Source organism: Melospiza georgiana, chromosome 13, assembly GCF_028018845.1.
Source record: "Melospiza georgiana isolate bMelGeo1 chromosome 13, bMelGeo1.pri, whole genome shotgun sequence".
NCBI lineage: Eukaryota > Metazoa > Chordata > Aves > Passeriformes > Passerellidae > Melospiza > Melospiza georgiana.
In genome coordinates, this window is record NC_080442.1 from 17,582,673 (window position 1) to 17,607,780 (window position 25,108).

A 25,108-nucleotide genomic window follows, 5' to 3' on the forward strand; every position below is an offset into this window, starting at 1 on the left:
TATTCACTCAGCAAGTGGTTTGTCCAGGTACTCCAGCTTTCAACTCTCTAATGTCTTGTTTTCATTGCACTCCTAATACTTTAATCTCTTCTTTTGCCAAACACCTCTGGATACAGAACTTTTACTTGATTAAAACTTGGCTGGCTCTCCTCCTGCTCAATGTGTTTGCTGTTGGGAAGGGAGCCAAACTCCCAGTCCTGAAGTCTGCTTGGCACAGACAGAGACTCCCTGCACATCCACATGCTCACAGCAAAGCTCCCATTCCCCATCATTACTAGTTTGGTGTGGAGCTGATGTTTTTCTCATCCTCCCATGATTTTCAATTTGTGCAGCTCACACATTGCCATCAATTACATTCCTGTAGCCTCTCTTAACATCCTACAGGAGTAAAATCAGGAAACCCTGAAGTGATTCATGCTCTGCCTTTCCACTCAATGGCAATGATATATTTGACAGAGATGCCCTGCCTGTATTTACACATCAAGTCAGTCACCAAGGGAATCTTTCAGTGCTTGTGATACTTAAAATGAAAAATACTTCTCCCTTTCTATAAAGCCTACATAGAAAATGTTCCAAAATTTAAGAAACATTAAAGAAGAAACCCACTAAACTGCCTCCAAGATAGGTACTAACACTGTTCTACAGCTGAATAAACACAGGTCTCAAGAGCCAGCAGTATCCAGGTGAAAAAGAACTGTATCCATGGAAGGGCCCTCTCCAGCACATACAACACAGACAGGCTGAGGCTGTCACCACTGAGCCTGCAGGCCAAGTCTGGTTTACAGGGATCATCCAGAGGAGTGAACAGGGTGAGCTGTTCCTTCATTTATGAGAATGTCCTAATTCAAAGCTGGACCTGCAATCTTAGTGGCACAGATTAATTTGGCTTAATGCTGGATAGTCCTCCAAGATGCCAATTTCTGTTAATCTTGCAGTAACAACATGGTTTCCATTAGAGTTTAATATTCATGTATGGAAACTGTTTCCTTCAGCAATAATTTTCATTGTTACTGCATTTAACAAAAACCACACAGGAAATAACACACTCATCATGAACCACAACTCTAGAAATTACAGTGCAACCATCCAGTGCAAGAGACACAGCTACAGTCAGTAGGAAAACAAGCTCATAATCACACCAGTGCAAGTCACAGTATTTTGAACTCAATTCTTTATAGAGGAAGAGCTTCTGATGTCATGGATCAGCTGATGGAAGCTACCAGGTCTCCTGAGAATACCCACCAGATCCTGACTTTCTGTGCCTGGGCAACTTGTTGCAAATGTGCATCAGCACAGAATCCTCTTATATAGCCTGCCCTGAATGTCACCACGACCCCTATAAAAACTCTATTCACCACGACCTGCAGAGATGCAGCACAACTTTCCCAGAACTCAGACAGCTGTCCTGTAGTACCCAATAAAATAACTTCTTCCTCTGAAAACACTGTCATTTCCAGTGTACACAACTGCTGTCAGAATTCCAAAAGCCCAGCAAGAAACATAAACAGCTGGAACACAAAGTGTAGGTACTTTCTGAATCTCCTGATTTTCATTACACCCACCCTGAAGGACTAACAGATCAAATCTCTCCCTGATATTCACAGTGCCAGCTGATGTTTCAGGAGCTCACAAGGATAAAGTCCTCACAAGAACACAAGGTCCTCACAGCACAAATGAGTGAAATGCTCAATACCTCTGGCAGGAGATAGTTTTCAGTTTCTTAGGAATAACTAGAGATCCTTGGCATTGAATATTGATACAACACCCAAGGGTCTGATGAGTGGCCCTGGATAACATTTCACAAGACCAGGGCTCTGGCTGAACAAGCCAGATTCAACCAAGTGCCTCACTCTTTGTGGAAGGACTGTGATTCAGGCAGAAACACCCAAATTTTAGCCATGGCACCACTGCAGCTCCACAGAACTCAGTCAATTCTTTCATCCCACACTGGAGCCTAGGCAGGAGTGCACTGCCTATTTCCAAACAAACTACCTGACACCTAAACCAGCTGCCCTCCTCAGCACCTTCCTGATAAAAATACCTTTGTGAGGCCAGACCTCTTCATGTCTGTAAACCTGCAGAGGCAGCAAGATTTAATCATCAGAGCTCAGAGGAGTGCTTTTGCTATCTTCCTTTTCTCTGTTTAATTACCCTGCAGGACAGCAATTAATGGAGCCTGTGGAATCCCCTCCCCAGCACGGCCAACCCTCAGTTTCACCTCTCAGTCTTTCTGCAGGGCTTTTCTGTTTCTTGGGAACCCTCCTGAGGTTTTACAACTTTAATGGATGAATCATTTATCTGCCCCTTTACCAACCTGCCCACACACAGACATTCCCCAACATGGCAAGAGCTTTATTCCAATGTTGTTTGCATTGGATTTGCACTCTGCTAATTCACTGATTTAGGCACAGGGGCTGCCCAGACAGTAGAAGAGACTGAGACTTCTCCCAGCTTCAGGAATATCTGTCCTCAACCACACCAGCAAAAGCTGTTTCAGACACCAAATGCAGTGAGATAAGACAGCTGAGAGATGCTCTAACACTTTTTTTGGCCAAGAAGATCCCTTTAACCAATGCCTACAAAAACATCATTATTCATGCTGCTTTATAAGAGCAGACTACCTTTGGAAACACTCAGAGGTTTGGCACAGGCATCTCTGAAACCACATTCCTTTCCAGTGCCATTCACCAGGATCAAACACAAATATTCACCACACTGACCAGAGCTGAGGAGAGGTGTGGTGTTCACTGGATTCAGAGAAAGCTGGAAACAAGCACCCTGCTCAGCCCCATGGAGCAGATATCCATCAGGGACACAGGTGCCACTGATCTTGCCTTGCAGCAAGGGAATGCACTAAAAGCCCACCTGAAGTTCTTTCCAGCCCTACTTTTCTAAGCTTTTATGATAAAACACCAGGATCTGAGACCTCAGCAAAGCAGGAGATAAAAGAAATTCCCTGTGTCTCTGACATCTGCTCTTTGTTCAGCGTGACATCCCCCGTGCCATTAATGGCTCCTCCCTTTCAGCAACCATCACTCCCCTGGATGACAGCACATTAATAAATCCTCCCTTCCACGGAGACATGAGGAGTGCCTTAATTAACTGGGGCAGAGGAAGCAGGGTATCATCTCCATGTTTACTCTACTTTGATATGCTAACAGCCACATTCCAGAGAGCTTCTCCCCAACACTCCCCAGAGCCTGGGCTGCTGCTGAATGCAGATCTCAAACACAGCTCCTTCCTGCAATCCTGTTTCTCCAGTTAAATATGGAGTTTGGGACATTTAGTCCAAATCACACCACCATTCCTGAATGCTGATTCCCAAATGCAGGCAGCTAATTCACCATCTGCCTACAGACATCACAGCCTGGTGCTGAAAGCCTCCATGCTCACACACACACAGGGATTACAAGGGCTGGATCACTCCAAGTAAGATACATTAGGGCAGCTGCTGAGAGGAAAGGCAGAGGAAGAGCTGACCAGGTGGACCTGAGAGAGGGATTCCAGCTGGGGATTGGACTGAGTTAACACACCGTGGTGGGAAGAATACAGAAGCCTGGCATAATTCATATTTAGTGAAGAAGGCAGGAAGAGAAATGGGAAGTGATAAGGGAATGAGAAGAGACAGGGACAGAAAAGTAGCAAGTGGAGATAATATGGGTTTTCCAGAAGGCTTCAGGAAACATGACTTTGATCTCATAGGCAGCAGGGAGTCACTTCTGAGGGAGGCAGGGGTCAAGGAGGGCAGCAGATAAGATCAGAAAGGAAGATGAGCTCCCTGAGAATGTCTGTGTGTACTCATGCTGGAGAAAAATGGATCTCCAGCCCTGGGTCAGAAGTCTCTGGCATCATGGGTTCACTGAGGAATTACTGAACAAGTCTGAGGACATGGACTTGTTCAGGCAGGGAGGTGTGGGCAAAACCTGGCACTGAGCATAAAGGAGAGACAGCTGCTGGAACTGGTATAGGAACAAGAGATGGAAATCAGAGAGATACAAGATAGTGAGAGAAAATGAGAGAGGCACAGGGGACAATGTTGTTCAGGGATACCTCACACCAGAAAAGCATCAGATCTGGCAGAAGGCAGCAGAGATCTGATGCTTTTGAAAGGCTACACAAACAGAGACTGAGAACTCAAAGAAAACATCACCAACAACAGGGAAACCAAGCTGCAAATCAGGATTTGGATCCTGGCCCTCCAAAGTCACCTCTGCCTGGGGCTCAAAGGCATTTGGATTTGAATATCTTGTGTTGGACTCATGGTGTTCAGGGGAGGAACCTGCCAGTCCTTCCCACAGCTGCTGGAGAGTTAAGCAGGACCTTCCCCTCCCACCTGAATGGAAACATCAGCAGGACAATATGAAACAGGCAGGCAGCCCATCAGGGCAGCAGCAGGACTCAGCACTGGCTGCAGGGTTTGTGGAGCTCTGGGAGTAAATGTCTTTCACTGCAGTGGCTGCAGCACAGAGACACAGGATAAAAATGACTCCACATCTCTCACCTGCTGGATAGCTTGACAAAAGGAGAGAGCTCCACCTGCTCTTGCTCTAAGCAGCCTTTATTAATCTCATCCTTCCCTTTCCCAGATGTTATCAGAGTCAGTATTTCAGTATTTTCATTTTCATCTGTGCTGTCTGGTGGAAGAGGCCTGAACTCAAGAATTGCATCAGTTGTCCCCTAAGCTGCATCTTTCAGGAAATAACTCACCAGAAAAAAGAGAAAAACATAACTCTTCCATTCCCAGCACTCTGCTACATGCCTGTGTCAGTCTGCCAACACCTGTCCTCAGGATGGATTCCCACCTGCAGGCTTCCATCCCCCAAGGAATGGAAAAGCAACCCTGGCACTGCCTGCCATAGCTGCAGCTCTACAAACTGTGTAGGGTTCTCAAACCAGCCTGGGGCTATTTTCATCTTCCTTTTTTCAGATGAGTTCTGTCAATTCCACTTTTGGACTTGTCAGTTTGTCCCTGCAACTCATCTGAGCCACCTGCTTCAACAGAGGGCCTGAATTCAGAGAGAAGGAAGAAAAATATCAAATCAAAGTTTTTAATGAGACTGCTAACAGTCTTTAAAAGGAAGGGAATTCAGCAGCAGGGATTCTGGAGCCTTTAAATTCCTCACTATCTTCCTTCCAGAATGAAGAGACAGGTCAGACTTGGCAATTATTCAGAAAAAATATTTGGAGTCTCTGTACCAAACAGCATCTGCTTTAAGAGCAAACAGTCAGGGTCCAGAATTCAGCTCCAGTTTTCCCCTTCCTGTAGTTACAAACACTAAGAAACTCATGAAGCTTTGCAAATTAAATTAAAAGATTCTTTTAACAGTTCCAAGAGCTTTCCTGAGCCATGCCTATCTCACCCTGCTGTGGTGCTGGTCAGGGGTGGGCTCATGAGCAAGGATCAGTCCTGCAATGGCTAAACAACATTAATGAACAATATTTCAGTGTCTGGAGAATGTCAGCCCATCCTGCTGAGTGTTCTGGAGATGGCTGAACACCTGTGCTGCTGATGCATGGCATTCTTCCACAGCTCCCCATTAAATTGTTCCCATGTTCTTACAGAATGACTCAGCAATTGTTACTCTCAGAACCTGAATGAATCTGTACTTCTGAAACACGTTCATATTTAAGTGTATTTTATTTTTAGGTGCTGTATGCATGTCAAAGCTGTTCTCCTGGCAGCATCAGGTGAGCTGCAGGGAAGGCAGCAAATGGGATGATGCACAGTGATCCAAGCCCAAACAGACCCTTTCCCAAACTGCTCCTGTGATATTTCTCATCTGCAGCTCCCACATCCTGACTTCCAGGGCTGCTGAAGCTCCTGGCTTCACACTGGTGAGCTGCCAGCCAGCACTGATAAACTCATTTAGAAATTCTTGATTCAGCCCTTCTGTGTTAATTCTTTGCTGAGTGCTGATTTAACCTCACAGCCTGACAAACCCTAGTGCTGTGCCTGATAAGGGAAATGGGGTTGAGTTACTCTGTTAAGTCAGAGCTTGGGTTGCAAAGCTGCTCCCCAGCACCTGCCCTCAGCAGCCCTGGCTGATACCTCTGCTGCCAGGGCTGAGGAGTGAAAATGATCCTTCCATGGCAGCAGGCAGTGAGTGCCATGGCTCTGCTCCTCTCCTCACACACCACCAACAGGCATCACATTTGTTCTGGTAGAGCACAACAGCACCAGGGAAAGGGAGGTGAGAATAAATAAAAAATCCCTAAACTTATTGCAAAATTAATGGCTTGATTTCCTAGGGATTACCACTTCCACTTGGGGCTCCTGATGTAAATGTGGATGCTACAATCTTTCCTTCCCAGGCAGCATCAGAGGGAGATGACTCCTTCCTCTGCTTAGCTTCCTAATTTTCAGAAAACTTCTGAAGGCCTAATATTTCTGAGCTCCATATCCCCAAGTTTAATTCCAATTGGCCAATGGGTTATAAAAATAGTATGGAACAACCATCACAGGGGGAGACAGCACAAAGCACACACAGGGCACAGACACACCCACCAAAACAGGGTAAAATATTTGGGTTACTGCTAACCCAAAGGGCCTCTCCTCTGGGTTCCCAAACAGAGCTGCCCATCCTGGCACCCACTGCCCAGGAAGGGAATGACCCTCAGGGTGGTTTATGCAGACATAACACATCACAGCATCAGCCTGACTGAAGAGAAGCAATGGCTAATTTCAGAGGTAACATGGCTGGAGATATTTTTAATATGTCCTGTATCTAGTTTTTAAAGTACCCCTTTCTCTAGATTGCTCAGAAATGAAATGCCACTTTTAAAGCCACCAGCTACAGAGAAATTCTCACTCTGAAAAAGACCAGCCTGAGCTTTTCTCACACTTCATAAAAAGAAATCTCTCATGTTCAAACTTGAGCTCCAGTGAAAGAAAATACAACTTTGGATGACAACCACTGGGCTCCCTGCAATGACTGACAGCAGCCAGAGAGTCCCTGGTGCCTCACAGGCACAAGTCAAGGCACAGTCCCAGTCCTGGGGCCTTCATGGACTCAGTTCAGAAGTGACAGCCCAGGAGGCTGACAGTGACAGCATTAAAGAAAATTGTCACAGGATCCTGCAGGAGCCAGGGACACTTTGTGCTCATGTCACTGCTCCAGGGCTTTGTGCTGAAGTTCTCCCAGCAGGGACAGAAGTGTCTCTTCTAGTCCCACGTATTTCTAAATAAAACACCCCAGGAAATGCTAGAGCTCCTCAATACCTGCCTGGGTGACACTTCCAGTTCTGAGCCAAAGCCCCGTGTCCCTGACTGAGAATTCTGTGCTGGGTGTGCAGCACATGGTTCATCATGGAAAGGGCCAAAAAGCTCTCAGAATCCAGCCCTGTGCTCTGAGCCAGGAGCATCACACCCTGCACAGCTCCTCAGGTGCAGAGAGACATCCCAGGGAATGCCAGCACAGGAGGGCTGTGCCAGGAACCTCTGGCCCTCCCTCGGCTCCCCAGAGGGAGAAGGGAAATGGAAGATCCAAGTGAGACAGATAACCCATAGAAAGAAATCTGGGGCAAATCAGAGAACATCATGGAAAAAGGAATCAGATACCAGGAGGAAGAACATAAAACTGAAACATAATTATTGAACTCTGGTGAGGTAACAGACATTGCTGAAAGGAAACTACAAAGTTTAGAACTTCAGCAGCCCTTAAGCAACACTTCTGCAGGATCCCAGGATTCCCACAGGAAAGCACCTCTGTTCAGATGCTGCTGAATGTGGTACAGGTCAGGCAGGAATCACAGGGAAACCAACTGGCAGGGCAGAGCAGCTCCAGTGAGCAATGCTGCCCCTCTGAAGTGAACAGACACTTGGAAGAGCCCTCAAAGGGATTAGAAGGAGCACCAGCCCTTCCCCAGGAGCCAGGACACAGGTCAAGAGAGCTATAGCAGGAGTTTCATCCACTCTTGCACCCAGACAAGACCAAGCTGGAGACAACATTTGCTCTCTGACTGACAGAGCCAGAAAAGCAAACAAACTGGAGCACACAAAAGAAACAGGAGCATACAGGTTTCTTAAACAGAAATACAAAATATACATTATAAATAGAAATGTAATTTCAGCCTCCTATTTTCCTGTCATTTCAAGAACAACAAAGTCTGATTAGACTGATAGACTCGTTTTCAATACATAAAAACATCCACACAGAGTTTCCTAACTCACTGGCCAGTTTTCTTATAAATAACTGCAGTGTTTACACTGTTTGTCTGCTACAGCACAAATATTGCTGTACATGCTGGAGCTTGATGGATGATATTAGCAAAACCAACAAGCAGATCCTCAGCAGAACACTCATGTGTACCCAGCAGCCAGCCATGGCCAGGCAGAGCCTTAGTGCAAACAGCCCCACAAAAATGTATGACACAAGCACACAAAACCAACAAATGCCTTCAACCTGCTGACTGCTCATCACCACCAACCAAAGCAGGAATACAAGGCTAATTCCAAGCTAAGCAAACACAGAAATCCGTCACATTCTACAAATCATGCTGAAAGAGTACAGGAGGACAAAGATATTTGATGGGTTGAGTCTGTGGGTTTTAGTATTATTATTCTGATAAGTTCAATGTATTTCTATCAGCTGATCTAAAAGGTAAAAAGACTTGTCAACCTAATCCAGGCAAAACCCTTGCACATTACAGGATTCTGAACCTGAAATTAGTAAACCTGCATAGCAGAACCTGTGTTCAAATAAAATTCCAAGGAAATCCACTTCTGTTCAAGAGACACAAATACACACATATATGTATATACACCTGTCAGTGATAACTTGGCTAAAATTTCACTATCTGCAGTCACCTTCCTATCTAAACTGGCAAGGACTTGATAAAGAAACCCCAGTATTTTCTACAAGGAATATCTGATCAAATCTGTATGTGTAAAATTCAAAGTATTCTGCCATGCATTTAGAGACAGTAATTTATTTCCAGAATGTGTCTGTGCATTCTTGGGTCAGCTCAAAATTTCATCACCTTCCCCACAGCACCTGCCATTAATATTTCCAGCCATGGAATGAGCTTGTAGTGGATCACAGCTGGCTGGTGCACACTCCCCACTGAATTTTCAGCACACTGGTAAACACAGGGAACATTTTCAGTGTCTGTAAACACAGGGAAGATTTTCAGTGCTGCAGAGTACTGTTAGATACCCAATTCCTATTTGCATTATGTGGAGCACAATCCCAGCTGAAAAGCTTGGAGCTTGTGCTGAGGCAGGGGAGAATTGTTAAATAAAACCCAACAACATTCCAAGGATTTAAAGTGACTTTCAGTCTACTCAGTGCACTTGGTGTAGCAAAATCCTGCCAGGACCAGACACCCTGCAAAATGGGTTAGGTATAATACCAGGTCATGTTACCAGATGATCAACCAAAGCTGGGAAAAAAACAATTCAAATGAAAAAAAAATCAGCACAGATCAAAATCCCTTCTTGGGGAAGGGGAGGGAAAGTTTTATGCACACTTCCTACTGTGCTTTTCTTGGTTATCACCAGTAAAATCTCATCTCTACGTTATTTAAAACTCACTCTCAAAATTGCATTTCACCTTGGCAGCTGCAAAACAAAAGAAATGTAAAAGTACAGTAGGCAACTGTCCTTCATTTCCTTCCTTTACTCTTACATATCCTGTGTGCAACTGGAATGCTTCTATTTGATTATCCAGTGGAGCAAATGCTACAATGAATGCAATCATGCCTTATTACCCTGCATGTCTGCAGCCTATTGCACAGCTATGTACAGATGTTTTTACACAAGCTTGGTTTTCTAGCTACAGGGTCTATAAAACAATAGGAACTATCTGAAATGTTTTCAAGCCAGCAAAGGATAAAGGCACTGTAAAGCAGTCAACTGGATAAGAGCCATCTATGTCTGACAGGAGAAGAAAAACCTCCGAGGTTTCTCGATTATAAACGCGTCAGCTTTCTGGAAGTGCTGCAGTCTGCAGCAAACTGACCAGGAATGTGTAAACACAGGGGAAAATAAGGACCCAGGCAGTGGAAAGGAGGAACACAAACCTCTGGCCTGTTGAAGGCCTTAACCACTATTTCACTGACCTGAAGAACTGGCTGGGGTCCAAGGAAGTGGAGCTGCCTGTGGTAGCCTTGCACCAAGGGGATCACAGCTCTGATCTCTTTGGTACAGAGCTTTGGATTTTACTGAGGAAAGGCCCTGTTTACAAATTCATTTCCTTCTCCTCTCAATACATTCTTTTTCTTTCCCCAATAAAATACAGTGCAAAAAGCCCTGAATGTGTTGTTTCACGGTCTGTCAGGGAGGCACCAGGAATTAACGGGTACGGCGCCGGGCTGGAAATGGGGATGTGCAAAATCATTCTATGTTCTTGGATGAGAACCAGGGAGAAATGGTTTTTATGAGTCTCATTTTCCCCTGTCCACCTGGCCTGAAGCGTGTCATAGCAGAAAATTCTGCTTTCTGCTGCACAGAGCCTGGGGTTGGCATTCCCAGCCCAGAGGGGTTATTTATAGAGCACTGACAGCAGGTCTGACACTGTGGAAAAGAAATACTATTTATCTTTCCACAAGCTTTTATTACAAAAGGGGAAGTAAGAAGCAGGGTGAGCTATGAAAGCAGAATTGATGATTTTATTTGTTTTATGATCATTCTGGTGAGAATCCCCCAGAGAAACAAACCCTCAGCAAGGGGAAGTGATGGAGCTGCAGAGTGAAGCAGTGCAGCAAGCATGGCAAATCTCCATTTACATGGATGAGGCAAGAGACAAGAGCAGAAATACTACAAACTCCAAAAGACACGAATGGTCTGTCCACAGACCAAATATAATGAGCTTGTTCTGCTCGTGTCTGCCTCAAAGACTTCTCAGCCTCGCACACACAGTAGCCAGGAGCAGTTCCAGAGCTTTTCCTGACAGTTGTTTGGCACAGTGGCCTTAGCTGGACATTATTTAGGCTCCTGCTTCTCTGTTTGCAAACACAATGACCCCTTTCCGAGATAAACAGCACAGATTTCTTTAAATCATCATTAAATGCTGCTTAGCCATAAGCAAAGCCTTGGTTCTCAAGCAGCGTCCCACAAATCATCTCTAATTTAGGAAACAATTGAGGCACAAAGATGTCTAGGAAATAAAACTGTAATTTAGAAGTTCTGGCCTAATATATTCAGGAGAACCAAAACCCTAAGACCTGCCTGTCACACAAAATAAAATATTAAAATATTACACTTCTGATTGTTTTTTCTCCATGCCACCATAAAAGTGTACTGAATTGCTACTGAAGGACACTATCCTGTAAATTCACTGGGAATTAGTTCAAACAGTCCTAACAAGCCTTTTCCCCCAGAGTGATTGCATGTCAAAGCCCCAGACATAGCAAGAGGGTGAGGGGGAAGGAGATGGGGAGAGGAACATCACATGCAGCTATCTGCCCTTTAAGCTATGAGACCAAAATTCCCAGGTGCTTTGTGTACATGTCTATATAATTTCACACAGACAGAAATGGCCCTGGAGTGGAATGCAGGACGTGTTTGCACCTGCACCAGTCAAGCTGCACAATGATTTAGCACATAAAGTGATTTATGAGATGGAGTTGAAATCAAAGAATAAAGTCAGAGTATCAGAAAAAATATCAACAAAGTCATGGCAAATATTTTCCCTCGTGGCTTACTCCTTTCAATAAAGGCAGCAGACAGCAGCTTAGTTACCCACCAGTGAGACACCAGGCTGGGATTTGGGCTGGAGTCCTGGATTCCTGAGGGGAAAGGACCATAGTTCTGGTAGCCACTGAATTTTGTGAAAAAAGCCAGGCTGGATGGGACTGGAACAACCTGGTGTAGTGGAAAATGTCTCATGGCAGAGGGTTGGAATGGGCTGGGCTTTGATGGTCCCAAATCATTCTAAAATTCTATGATAATTCTATCAAGATGCATTTCATTCAAACAGGAATCAGCACCACCCTGTATAATGCTGAGATGTGATGGCCTGGAGAATATTTACTCAATAATATGTAGCCTGGTAAAGCACTATGGGTCCTTTCCACAGTTGCTCACTTGCATTTATCAAAACACATCCCCATGAACCATTAATAAAACCATGGGAGAAGGCAAAGCTTTCAAGCTAAAATCAGCCTAAACATCCAGCGCCAGCTTTGGGGAGAAGCACAACAAAGACAAAAGCTCTGTCAAAGTCAGAAGGTCAGGAGGGAGCAATCAACAAGAAAAGCAAGATTTAGGATGAGCAGAGACAAGCCAACAAACTAAAACAGGGTGGGAAGTTGATGGGAAGATTTTGGACACGTTGCCCTACATCTGACAATGACTGTGAACATATTTCAGACTGACAATGAGTGAACATATTTCAGAAACCAGCTTAAACATCAATGAGCATTAATTCCCAATAGCAGTTTGAGGGAGGAGATGAAAGGCCAGGTACAGAGCAAGAAGTGTGTTATTCCTCCCTGCTGACAGTGTTTAGTTCCAGCTCCCTGAGAACAAGCTTCAAACACACACCACACTGCGAGGCCACTGCTTTATCTGCTGGGATGGGTGGGCACGACAGACAGATAAATAATGGGAAAATAAAAGGGCCTGAAACACATTTTGGGGGCTGCAAAAGGAAAATGATGTATTGAGGAGAACTAATGAGGAACTGCTGGAGGTTTATGAAGACTAAAGTGGAGTAAATGTAGGGAAATTCCATGACCTCGGTGGGCACGTCCCGAGGTCTGAGTGATGGAAACCAGACCCTGCAGGGCCCCTGGGAGCAGCAGCTCTGCCTGCCCAGGCCCAGCTGAACAAAGGCAACACGAAGGAACAGAACTGACAAGAGCTCCTATGAGCCCTGAACTAACCCCAAAGAGAAACAGGGGGAAGGAAAGGGAAGGGAGTTAATCATGAGAGCAACTGAGGGTCTGCGAGACCTCCGAGCTGGGAACTGGAAATACATGGAAGAGGGAAAAATGGGAAATGTACAGAAAACCTGTAACTAATCCTCTCCCCACTAAACACTTGCATTTGTTTTAATTACATAAGTTATTTCCTTCACCTAAGACATGAAACGGAGAGAAAATGTTAAAAGCTGACATAACTGTGAGTCGATAGCACTCACAGATTGGTAAATTCCCAAAGAGAAGAGTGATCATATTTTCTACAAAAACTCATTGCAGCAGGACAATATGAGCTCCCAGCTAAGGACAGTAACTTTTTCAGCCAAGGAGATCAAGAATCCACCAGTGCCCTCAGTACATGGAATGAATACAGACAAACTTAAACAAGACTACTGAGCTGCAAAACAAACCCAAAGGCAAATAAAATTCAAATGCTCTACTTTTCTTAACAACAACAGCAGAATGTAAGATGGTATCAGGAGGGTTGCATGTCTCAGGCAACACCTAAGACCAGGAGCAGGATCCTGACCCCAATGAAGCCACCACCAGGACTCTGAGGCTGGTGTGAGCAGGATTCTCCTCTGGGTTTAGTGCACAGCGAGGCAGCCTGGCTGAAGCCACGTCCCAAAACAAGGAAAGGAAAAGCACAGACAGGACACTGAGTGAGGCAGAGCAAGGGTTACAGCAGCAGGAATTCCCAAGTACCTGAGTGGCTGTGCTTATCCCAGGGCTCTGTTGAGATTTATGCAATCTCATATTACACTTGCTTGGCACATGAATTTTTAGTGGGAATTTGGAGGAGGAGGGATTGCTGGCTGGTGAAGAGAAACTGGAAGGCTGTGGTGGGTAGGGTGGGTAGTGATTAATATGCCCAATAGCACAGTTCAGCACTGTCTGGGCTGTGCAGCCCAGCATTTACTCCCTAGCAACCAAAAGGCAAGGGAAAAACTCTCCCACTGCACTGACCACAGCTCCCCATGGTTTCCTAAAGCAGCAGCCTGACTCCACTGCCCTGCAGAGCCACAACTGACAGAAATTTGCAGTGCTCTGAGGTCCCTTTCTTTCCCAAACACCAAATCAAGTTGACAGTGTTTTTTTAAGAGGCATTTTATCCTCCAGTGTGCTCATTTTAATGCATTAAGCTGGGTTTGGGTTTGGTCTGAAGGACAGTCCCAGCAAGGCTTTTGCTAAAGCCAGGCACTGCTGCTCTAATGAATTGTTTTAAGCAGCAGGTATTTCTATTTATTCTGGCATCAAATAAAAACCCGCCCTGGAATATACAGAAACATTCAACATCAACCACTATGGAAAATGTTTTTAATGTGAGAATTCCTTTTCCACTCAGAGCAAACCAGCTAGTCTTTTCCCTTTCCTTGGGGATGAATTCTTTGTTGTGACACTGGCAAAGCACTGCAATCAACACAACCCAGGGAGGAAGATTTAAATGAACAGTACAGGCAGGATGACCAGAATTGTCTCCTGCTGTGGACAGGCCAGCCAGAGGTGGCAAATGGCCAAGGAAAAGATAAAAATGTGCAGTCCCTTATTCAGGTGTTTTACATGGAATAAAAATCCTACTTGGAGACACAGACCACAGATCCTCTTTTGCCAAACCTGGGCATATTTTGAAATACTTTACTGCAATAAACAGCCGGGAGATGGGAATGTTTTTCTCCAAACACTGATTCACTTGTGGAAAGAGTCTGGAAAACTGTGTTTCTCAATCACCTCCACTCTGTGCTTGGTTCTCTAGGCAGCTATTCCTTCAGCTCAGCCTGCCCCTCTGCAGTACACACACTTACTCTGCTTTCTTTTCCCCAACATCAGGCCACAGAGGAGCCCATGTGACTGCAGCAGAGGCAAAGTCATTTTTAACCAGGGCAATTTAAGGATATTTAAGACACATTCTCATTTTCCATTTCCCAATTCCACACTGCCCCCAATTTTAGTATTAGCTGAATACAGGGAAGCTTCAGCCTGGATCTGGGGTAACATGTACACTGAGGAATGAAGGCCAAGCTTTGCCTTGAAATATGCAGGATCATTCCTAACTAACCGTAAAGCTGCTTATTTGGCACTGGCAGTGGAAATATTGAACGAAAGGGGCATTCTCAATCTGCTTATGTCACAGAAAGGTTGGATTCTGACAGTGTGCAAGGCTCCAAGCTGCAGCCTGATATTAATAGCAAGACATTAAACTGGCAGTTTGGCTGGCTGGGAGCAGCTCTGCTGGAACAGAGATTGTTCTGCAGGAAACGGCAGCTCTGGGTGAGGGATGAGCCCGAAGCAGACTCAGGAATTGTGACTGGTGTGTGACAAGGCTGTGGCACACAAACAGAACCTTCCTGTCAAACTGAGGAGTGGATCCCACAGCAGAGGCTGTTGAAACACCACAGTTCCACACAGGAATATTGTTTTCCTTCTGTCCACCTCCTCTGGAATCCACCCATTCCCAGGCCTACCTTACCCAACCAAGTAGGGCAATGAGCATTAACAAACAATTTCTCACACAAACATGGTTCTGTTCCACTGGGGTATCACCCCAAGACACACCTACACATTTTCCCCATTTTTGAGCTTGTTTCTGCCATTATGTAACCCTCCACACTACCCTGGCAGCTGGGCCAAGAAAATTTGAACCAAGTCCCCAGAGCAACTGGTTTCAGTGAGGGGCCCCTGCCAGAACACAAATACAAACCTCCTGCTGCTGCTTTCTTGCTGGGTCTGCATGGCAGGCAAAGATTCCAGACAGGTTTTTCAATATGGATCTTCCAGAGCACAAATGAACACCTCTTATGAGCCATTTAAACTTCATAATCCCACTTCCCAACAACAGCTGGGCCTCAAGGCTTCCACCAGGGTAAGTTCTTATGTCTCACAATGTAAAGAAAATCAAGGCATTGTCACTGAAAATAACATTACCTACAGCACTCTGAGTCCTCTTATTTCAGGATATATAATCCAACAGATTCCTTAGAGTCTCTTGAACATGACTAAGCAACATTGAGTTCTAGAATTGTACTACATCACATCCCCAAGAACCCCACACTCTTTACAGGAGACCACCCTCAGCCATGCAATCTCCTGTAGCTTTGCACTCAAAATCCTCATTTCACAGAGGTAGACAGAAGCATTCAGAATGCAAGTGACTTGCCAAATGTCACAAAATGAGTCTGTGCCAGAGCTGGGAATAGAAATCAGGAGTCTAAGAGTCCAGATTCTCTGCCTTATATAGAGCAGCAGTCTCCTGGTTTAGGAGCACTCATTGCATTTACAGGATGGCAGCATTGGCATTGCAAGGGCCACCCTCAGCCATAAGCAGGTGTAAAAACACACATGAATCTGCTGAGATGTTCTTCTTCTGTTCAGTGTAAAGCAAGAAATGAAAGCAAGCTGCTGTTTTGAGGACTTTGGGGAGTGCAGCAACCTCAGCATAACCACTAAGACCAATCCTGATGTCACTCCTGGACTCATTTCTTGGTCCCACAGGCAGCCCTGCTGATTTGGGAGGGGTATCTGGGAGCTGGAGTGATAAACAGGAATCTGGCAACAGCAGAGATGGTTGAAACACCAAGATAAACCTTCCTAAGCCAGAATGGAGGATCAATGGGCATCCACCTGTACAATTGTTGCAGTCCTATTAAGCCCAAGCCAAAGCCATGTTACACTGCTGCTCGTCACCCAGGTGTGTGCACATGGCATGGAAGCCTGGCTATTAAAAACCTATTTATCTACAACTGACACCTGCTTTATCCAATCCTGACAAAGGAGGACAACCAGAGAATCTCTTGCATGGTTAAAATTCAGTACTCCCAACACTACCACTTTCTCAAACCAGCTGCATGTCACAAAAGAACATTGATTAATTTATTCTTCCTCAGCCATGAAAAAATGCAAATGGCACAACAAGGCCAAAGCCAAATGGGGCACAGAAAATGCATAAGTGAAGCTATAAGTGCTTTGCTGCCACATAAACTGCCAGAGGAGAAGGTAGGAAAAGCAGGACTGAAGAGAGCAAAGAGGCCAGACTGGTTTTGTCCCAGGAATATTCACTCTCTAAATATCTTGGAAAACTGTGCTGGAAAGAGTAACAAGTGAGTTTAATCTTCATTGCTGTGATCTACTACTTTCTCCACTGCAGCCACAGTGTGCAGCAAGCAGCAGCACAAGAAATAACTTGGGTATTGTAAGAACAGAAAAGAAGTCATAAAAATATTTCCTTAGTCATGCTGTCTCTGGTAATATAATTCCCTGAATAGAGATCTTCAACAATACTCTCTTTAAGTATGGAAAGAGCTCTGACTTTAGTCAGCATGTGTCTTCCATCAGCTTCTCTCTCTTTTTTTTTAAACTTCTTTATTGTATCTTACCACAGCCACCTCCAGGTGCAGGCACACAGTGTAAAAACCTTCCTCAGTGGAAGTGTGTTTTCCATGGGACACAGAATAAACACACTGTGAGGGATTCCAAATGGAAAAAGCTGGGACACAGAGGCCAGTCCTTGCTCATGGGCATGTATTCTCCAGCTCTGTATCTCCTCCTTTCACCTGATCCCCCCACCAGAGAGGGAAGGAGCTGCATTCCAAGATGAGCCTTCCACAGGGCTCCTGCTGAAGGCACTTCCCTCCCTGCCCTGCATCACCCACTGCCCATAACCCCTGCAAGTGTCTCCCTGAACACTGGGGTGTAAGACCAGCAGAAAATTAGAATCCATCCCAAGTTTACTCAGAATGGAGGATGAGAGGCCACCTGACTTTGAGGCAAGTTTAAAAAAGTTCATGCTATCATCACAGAGAGGATGTTGAGCTGTGCCTCCAAACACTGCTGCCACTGTGGGGATTAAAAAAAACAAACCAGGAGAACACTGTGAAGGTTACTGCTATCTGAGTGAAATAAATAAACCAAGTATTTAATGTGTGGGATGTAAGGACCCTGTGTATGCAGGCTTTGGACACCAGTAAAGGCGGTTAGGAAGTAGGAGGAGCAGGAGGCTGAAAAGAAGATTTAACTTGGCTTTCCCACAATGAGGTATTCTTCTCCACTGTCTGGGTGCCAGCTTGATCTGGGAATGTCACACAGGTTCTTACAATGGGAAATACACTCCTTAGCTAGGAAATTCTTGTTTGAGGTGAGAGAATTGAAAGGAACATTATACAGACACACCAAGAGGCAGTTTCTTCTTCATCCACTCCAAAGAAGCAGAAATACTCAAGAATAACTCCTGAACACAGAGACCTCTGGGGCTTAGGAGGGGTTAAAATTTAATGGCTTATTTATAGCTCATACTAATCCATATCTGCATCACAGAGGTACACAGAACAGCAAAACCAACATGACAGCAAACCAAGGGGTGAAATATTGCCCAGAACACCCCTCTTAGCACAGAGGTGCCTATCAAAATCCCCTCCCCTGCCTCTTGCACTTACCCACAGTGTCACAAGGCTCGTCTTTGTGCACGCAGAAATCTGTCCTAGAAAGGAAAACAGAACAGAAGTGAAATGTATCCTGTGCCTCCAGAGCAGGGAGAAGCAGTGGTGCATGACTCACATATCATGGATGTTGAGGTCTGGGATTTTGTAAGGCTGCTGTGCAGTGTACACGATGACAACACAGACAGCAGCCCTGACTGCTACTGAGATTACAGAGAATTATGTGAATCAGCCCCATCATCAGACTTAAGATCAGCACCTAAACCAGCCCTGCCTCAGTCTGTGATGTCTGATTTATTCCACAACTGGATTAAAACTGAAGCTCCTTCCACAAGAGAATTGTAACAATAAGGAGCAGACACCCTGTGATGCACCCTAAAAGACAGGGGGAGTAGGAGATGTGTGAAGGCACAGAACTAATAATATGTACCCAGAAATTCTCAATTCTTCACTAGAATAGAAAAGAACATGAAAAAAGCAGGACTAAACAGAGAAAGAGAGATGTTGACACAAAAGAAGGAGAATTTCAGGATTTTCCTGGTAATGGGTAAATTGGCTTCAGCTAAACTTATTCCACTCAGATTTGCCATGTTATGGTTCAAATCCAACACGGAGAGGTTCAAGAGACTCCATTTGTTCCCCACATCTCATCAAGGCAGGAGAAGATACTACAGATGCCAGTGGCACCCACGAATCAGCCAGGGATCCATGGAGCTGTATTAAACAGAATAAAAGCCTTGAAGCTCACCATCAAAGCACTGACATTTCATGTGAGATTTAGTACACGAGGTTCCTCATGACAGAAAAACAAGTGTGTGTGTGTGGGGAGAAGTATTTTATAACTAAATTAACATTTTGAATGCATTTCAAGAAGCACTTAGGCCTAAACTTTTAGGAGCTCTCTTCACCAGGGCTGCTTTGCAGTGCAATCCACAATGAAGAGGAGTTGCAGAGAAACATCACGTGTGCTAAAACATTTCAGAAGTTCTTTAAGCCAAGGGAAGCTGAGGAACTGTAGTCTCCATCACCTTGGCTTTCCCCACCCTGGGAGGAGGCAAGAGAATCCCATTGGTACATTTGGAATGTGCCATTTGAAATGCCTGAGTCCCCTTGGGGTTTGCAGTGTAAGAGTTTGGCAGGAGAAAGATCAAAAACACTTTGAGAAAGATAAATACTTAGAAAAAGAAAATACTTAGAAGAAATATAAAAATAGATAAATATTAAAAGCGCTCTTTCCTTGAAGAAAGTTATGAAACTAGGGTTTATAGGAAAAGGGATTTAAGGCCCAGGACTGTGGCTGATGAATCCAGACCCTCCACAACAAACTCCTTTGAAAGCCACAAATCAAGCTGTCAAGGGCTTGGAAGGAGAGCACAAACAGCCATTCCCAGCTCTCGTTCAGCACATACTGAAAACCAACCACGCTTCAGTGCAGAAAAACCATAACAACCATCAAAGTGTTAAAAAAATCAGACAGGAACCAACCAAAAATCGGAAGCTACGACCACACACCAGCCCCAGCTTTCATTTTTCACTGCAGCCTGTGTCTCAACACCTTGGCATTGCAGCCTTCCCAAGGAAGACTAATGACAGTCTCCTGACGGAGCTGGCACCAGCGCGCCTGCTCGGCTTCCCAGAGTCAGCTTGACAGAGGTTTATTTAAGGACTTATTATGTTATATAAACTGCTAAATCAAACAGATGCTTTTCTTGTGACAACAGATAGCTGAACTATTAGTGGATGGCAGGAGGCCACAGCTAGAAAAGCCTGTCTCTCCCTCCAGAGCCTGTCCAGCCCTGCAAATAACACACAGAATTTCTGCTGCTCGCACTGTCCCACACCAAAAGGTGTCTGGCACTTTCTGGCAGCTCCACAGAGGAATTACCCATGCCAGCAAATAGGGGGTCAGTAAATGATCCAGCACACCTTGCAGACTCTCCTACAGAGGTAGAACAACCATTGTGTGTGAAGAGAGTGCTGTGGGGCTGTTTGGTCAGGGAAAGGGTTGAAGCACATCAGCAGCAGAATTGGACATTGCTGGCAAATCAAGTAAAAAACCTGCTCAGCCCATCCTTAAAACTGTGATAAACACAAGACCAAGAGACTCCATCTTCTGTTCAAATACACCAGGATTTAAACCATCTGGATCATTGCAAATATTTTATCCCAAAACTGTGTGGCCAAACAGAAAAGCACATCCAGACCTTTAGTCACAAACCAGCTTGGTGTGTCTCAGTCTGCTTCCAAAGGCAAGGGCACACCTCATCACAAAGCCCATGCTGAAACTCCTACAGCCCTTCCCTGGCAGCCAGAGGGAGAACACTGCATGGAAAGGTGTTGAGAGTGATCTGTCTCACCCGTGGCTCAGTCACACCTGTGATTTAAATGGCTCCATCCTGCCACCTGACACTGATCTGCTTTTAAAAAGGTTTCAGTCACAGGTGTCTCTCTGGCACATTTTTGAGCTCAGCTGCATGGGTAATTTTGAAGTGAGAGCTTGACATGACTGATACTATAATGACACTCAACAATGCAGGAAAGGTATTTTAATATTTATTGCACGTGCAAAGGTCTTTTACCACAGAGACACAGTCCTGTTAGCAGAATTTTTTACAGAGCTGTGTTGAAATAAAACTCTTACTGCAGGAGCTGCAGCTCAAGTCCAACATCTGACCTTATCACACGAGGTCTTGGATAATCAACATTGAAATCACAGCTCTAGCTGTGAACCAGTTTTACTCTTCACTTTTAGCCATTGACTGAATCAAGCAGGACACAAGTTCTCATCCTGTGACCTGTGAAATTCTCAGTCATTATCATGGGTGGTACCCAGCAGAGGTTTCCACTAGCAGAGTACAACAGTTCTCAAAAAATGACAACAATTTAGTTCTTTTGTTAAATAAAAACAGCCAAAAGAGCTCAGAACTCCTCCTACAGTCACTCTTCCATCTGGCTCCCACCAACTGGAAAAAAATACCTAACTGTGCTAAGCTGAACTCTGCAATTCAAGTCCTTCCTGTGAGAAAGAAGGACAGAAGCTGAACTGTGCAACAGGAATAAGAAGCATTCTGTTAAGTGGCCATTCCCAGCATCCTTCAAAGGACATCTTTCGACCAGTCTAACCCTGCAGGGTCATAAAGTTAAAGGACACAGGAAGCTGGTACAGTGCAGAACCTGCCAAAATAAACTTTCCACATCCATAGGTACATTCAGCAGCACTATGTGCCCAGTTTCCTCCATGCACAGTGAATTCCTCCATTTGCCCATTTAATGGGAAGGCAAAGAGCTGGAGAAGTGTGGAAGGGAGGACCAGGCTGTAAATGGAACAACTACACCACTGTGTCAGGAGAAAACAAGTCTTTGCTTAAAGACAGCTCTGAATTCTGTTGCTGTCAGTGCTGGGACACTCTTTGCTCTGCTATCACATCACCTACAGTCTAATAGCTGACCCAAACACCTCCAGCCAGGAGCTGGGATAACATCAGTGTGCCTGAAGATTTCCCAGGAATGCAAAAGACAGAGGGATCAAGAGAGGGAATGTGTTTCAAATGAGACATGCTTGTAAAATCACTAAGACACAGATTCTGCAGACAGAAGTTATTCTTGTCAGCTGCCTGGTAAAATATGAAGTACACTATCCAAAGATGCCAGAGACTTGAATTTCTGCAAGTTCAAAACCAGAATCTGAATGAGAAAATTGTGATGGTTATAGAGACCACAACACTATATTCAGCTGTGGCAGATTATTGCCACTGTCTCACTTATTTACTGAGCTGGACAATGCATCTTATTCCACAGGCACAGTGTGTCCCTTACCTGGAACTCAGGTGGATACCTTAAATCCCACAAGAGGAATGTTTGCCACCTACATAATCTACTTTTGCATACAAACGAGGGTATGGGAAACATCACTTAGAGGTGAAGTTTCAAAAGGCAAGAGTGCCTTGGTGTTTCAAATGAACCCAGCCAGACTGGAACCACAGGGATTTCTTCAGCTTGACCCCAAAGAATCTGTTTCTAGTCCTTAAAGCAGCTGCAGCTGCTGAAAATTCAGCTTCTGCTTTTCCTGGCGCAATTGCTTGTGCTGGACATGCTGCTGCTCCCCTCCTCTACCACTGGTCCATCTGTACAGTCTGGGGAGGGTCCAGGGACACACACACACACATTTCCAAAGCCAAGAGGAGAAAAATGCATTTCCCTGACACAGGCATGGGGCTGCTGGCCCAGAAGCCCTCCAAGCAATGCAGCATCCTCCATGCAGCAGAAGCAGGATGGGTTAAGGATGACAGGACAAGCAAGAAGGGTGGAAAGACTCCAAGTGCACACTGCAGCCAAAAATGCTGCTGCTGTGCACAGCCATGTGCTCCCTGGCCCAAACCTTCTCACCAAAGCTGAATCTGGTTTCTAACCCAACCAAACCTGAACTTTCCCAGCTATTCCCACTGCCAAACCCTGCAAATCCACTGAACAATTCCTCCTACCAATTCTTTTACAGTTCTTCCTCAGAAGCCTGAGTCCAGCTCATTTAGCCTGACATTATGCATTCAGTTTTGAGAGCAGCAGAGATGAAATGCTCGGCTCATTCCCCCCACCCTGTGCTCAGAGCCCATCAGAAGAGATTCCCTCTGCCTCACTTGTCATGCAGGACAACTGGATACCCAGATGAGGTTAACAAAAATGTTAGTTATTTATTTAGGCCCTGATCCAGTGGAGCACATGCTTAACTACAACCAGGATGTGCAGCCAGTTGACTTCAAAGGAACTATTCCCCCTGTCTAAACTGTTAAATATCTGCACAAGTGCCTGGTGCACTGCAGTGAGTACAGAGGAGGGAGCAGGGTTTGGGGGAGCTGCACACACGTCTGGGGAGGAGATTGCTCAGGAACTTTGCTGGCCTCATGCCCTGCTCACCAGCTCTTGCACTGAACACTCACCAGAATCCCATGGACAGTTTGCAGTGGGGCTGTTAACACAAATCTAACACTGGAGATTATTGCAATCAGGATGGCAGTTTATACAAAAACATGTATTTCTACTTAAATTGTTGGCAGAGAAAAGAAGTGAAAGAGGTGAGTAATATTGAACTGCAATACAGATATTTCCTGTCTCAAACTGGGGGACAAGGGGGTAGGAAGTAGTGTTTTTCTAGCACCATTACACCATAATTTTGTGCTCACTTTCATTATTCAGAGATCACTTCTGTAAAAATTAATATTTTTACATCTTAAAGGATACAAAAAACTTAAAACACCATGAATGTGCTGTTCAGAATTTGTAGTAACTGTGAGGAACATGGGACATGCATTGTATTGTGAAGTTGAGCTCAGACAGTTAGAGGAAAAAAGACTGTTGTCCCTACTACACCCTTTTTCTTGCTTTATCTGATGTGTTTGACAGATCAGTAAGTTCAGAATTACAAAGTGCAAAGAATTTTGATCAAATATTTCTGTAAAGATCATTTCACATCTGAAATAAATGCATGAGTTTTCAAATACACAAACCAATCAGAATGACATACCTCCTCTACCTCAGCTGTGATAGAGGAGAGTTGTTAAAGTGGTTATTTCTTCAGGTAAAGAGAGAAAAAAATAATTTAGTTTATGGTATTTCTCTCCCTCTTTCTTTAGGAGATAACTCCCTGCCCACTGCTGCCACACTCTCTGCTCAGCTGATTCACCCCTAACTGCACACAGAGCACCTGAGCTCAGCTGTGTTCAGTTCCACACCTTCCTTCTCCTAGGAAGGAGGGCTCCAAAATCTCCCTGTTTTTTCCACTCCTACCAGCTGGGGTGAGGAAAAAGCCCCCCTGTGCTGACCCTGACTGTGACACCTTGGCTCAAAGGGAGAGATGCTTTTGTACAACCTTGTTAAGAATGCACAAAACCAACACAGAGCACTTTCACCTGAGCCACTGAGCAGCAAAAATGTTATCTTCCTCTTACATTTCTGCCTGACAGCTAACCCCATCACTGACCATGGGCATTACTGGCTGTAACAAAAAGCAGACCTTCCCATACCTGGTCACAAAAACAGCAGCATCCACAGGAGGGGTGTCATCCCTGGCACCAGGAACCTGGTTGTTACCAAGGTATTTTGCCCCACCATATTCTTCATTTTGCCACTGACAGAAGCTCTCCAGAGATCTCTCTCCATGATGTCCGATGGACAACTTTGCCTTTGGGGGAAAAAAATAAAATATATATATATATATATATATAAAAGTAGAAATTATTATCCCCAGTCATTAGATAAAGCATCAGACCTCTCTGTAACACCTAACTTCATACTGGTTTGCAGCTACAAGCAGACAGCCTTACCAGGAAGGATAAATAAAAGGATTCTGGTTCCTTTCACTCCCACAGCCCCTGTAATTCCCACCTTTAATGCTGCCTGGTGAAGTGGAACAGGCAACTCCTCACAGTTTGTGATGCTGAGGCCCCACATCCCCCTCCCAGCCTGTGGGACAGCACAGAGCAGTTCCAGGAGCAGGAGAGAAAGGGGCTGGGACTCACAGGGCGACTGTGGAGCAGGACTAGCTTGGTCACTCGAATGTTGACTTTAATTCCCAGGCTTTGATGCTGGAACATGTTGTACACCTGTCAAAAAGCAAAGAAAAACATCCAAAGCTTGTTAGTAGAAATATCAAGACCTAGTAATAGTAGAAGAAACTAATTGTGACTAAAGTTAGACATTTCTCCTTTTAAAAACTTACACAAAAACTCCCCCCACATGGATTGTGCTACTACACTCAATAAAATAAAGAATATTTAAGAGTTGCTGTGAAAAGGAGAAAAATATTCCAAAGGAGCTCTAAAGAT

At 44.8% G+C, this 25,108-nt stretch overlaps 1 protein-coding gene across 1 annotated transcript in view; it reads right to left on the bottom strand.

The window, feature by feature from the left end:
• Positions 1 to 25,108, bottom strand: part of ADAMTS17 (ADAM metallopeptidase with thrombospondin type 1 motif 17) — a 152,940-nt gene that overhangs the window by 99,371 nt on the left and 28,461 nt on the right. Inside the window, exons 5-7 of the mRNA XM_058033730.1 lie at positions 24,803 to 24,886; positions 24,308 to 24,465; positions 18,288 to 18,331 (exon numbers count right to left, since the gene is read on the bottom strand). Of these exons, the coding sequence (XP_057889713.1) occupies positions 18,288 to 18,331; positions 24,308 to 24,465; positions 24,803 to 24,886 (286 nt within the window). The remainder of the gene's footprint in view (positions 1 to 18,287; positions 18,332 to 24,307; positions 24,466 to 24,802; positions 24,887 to 25,108) is intronic.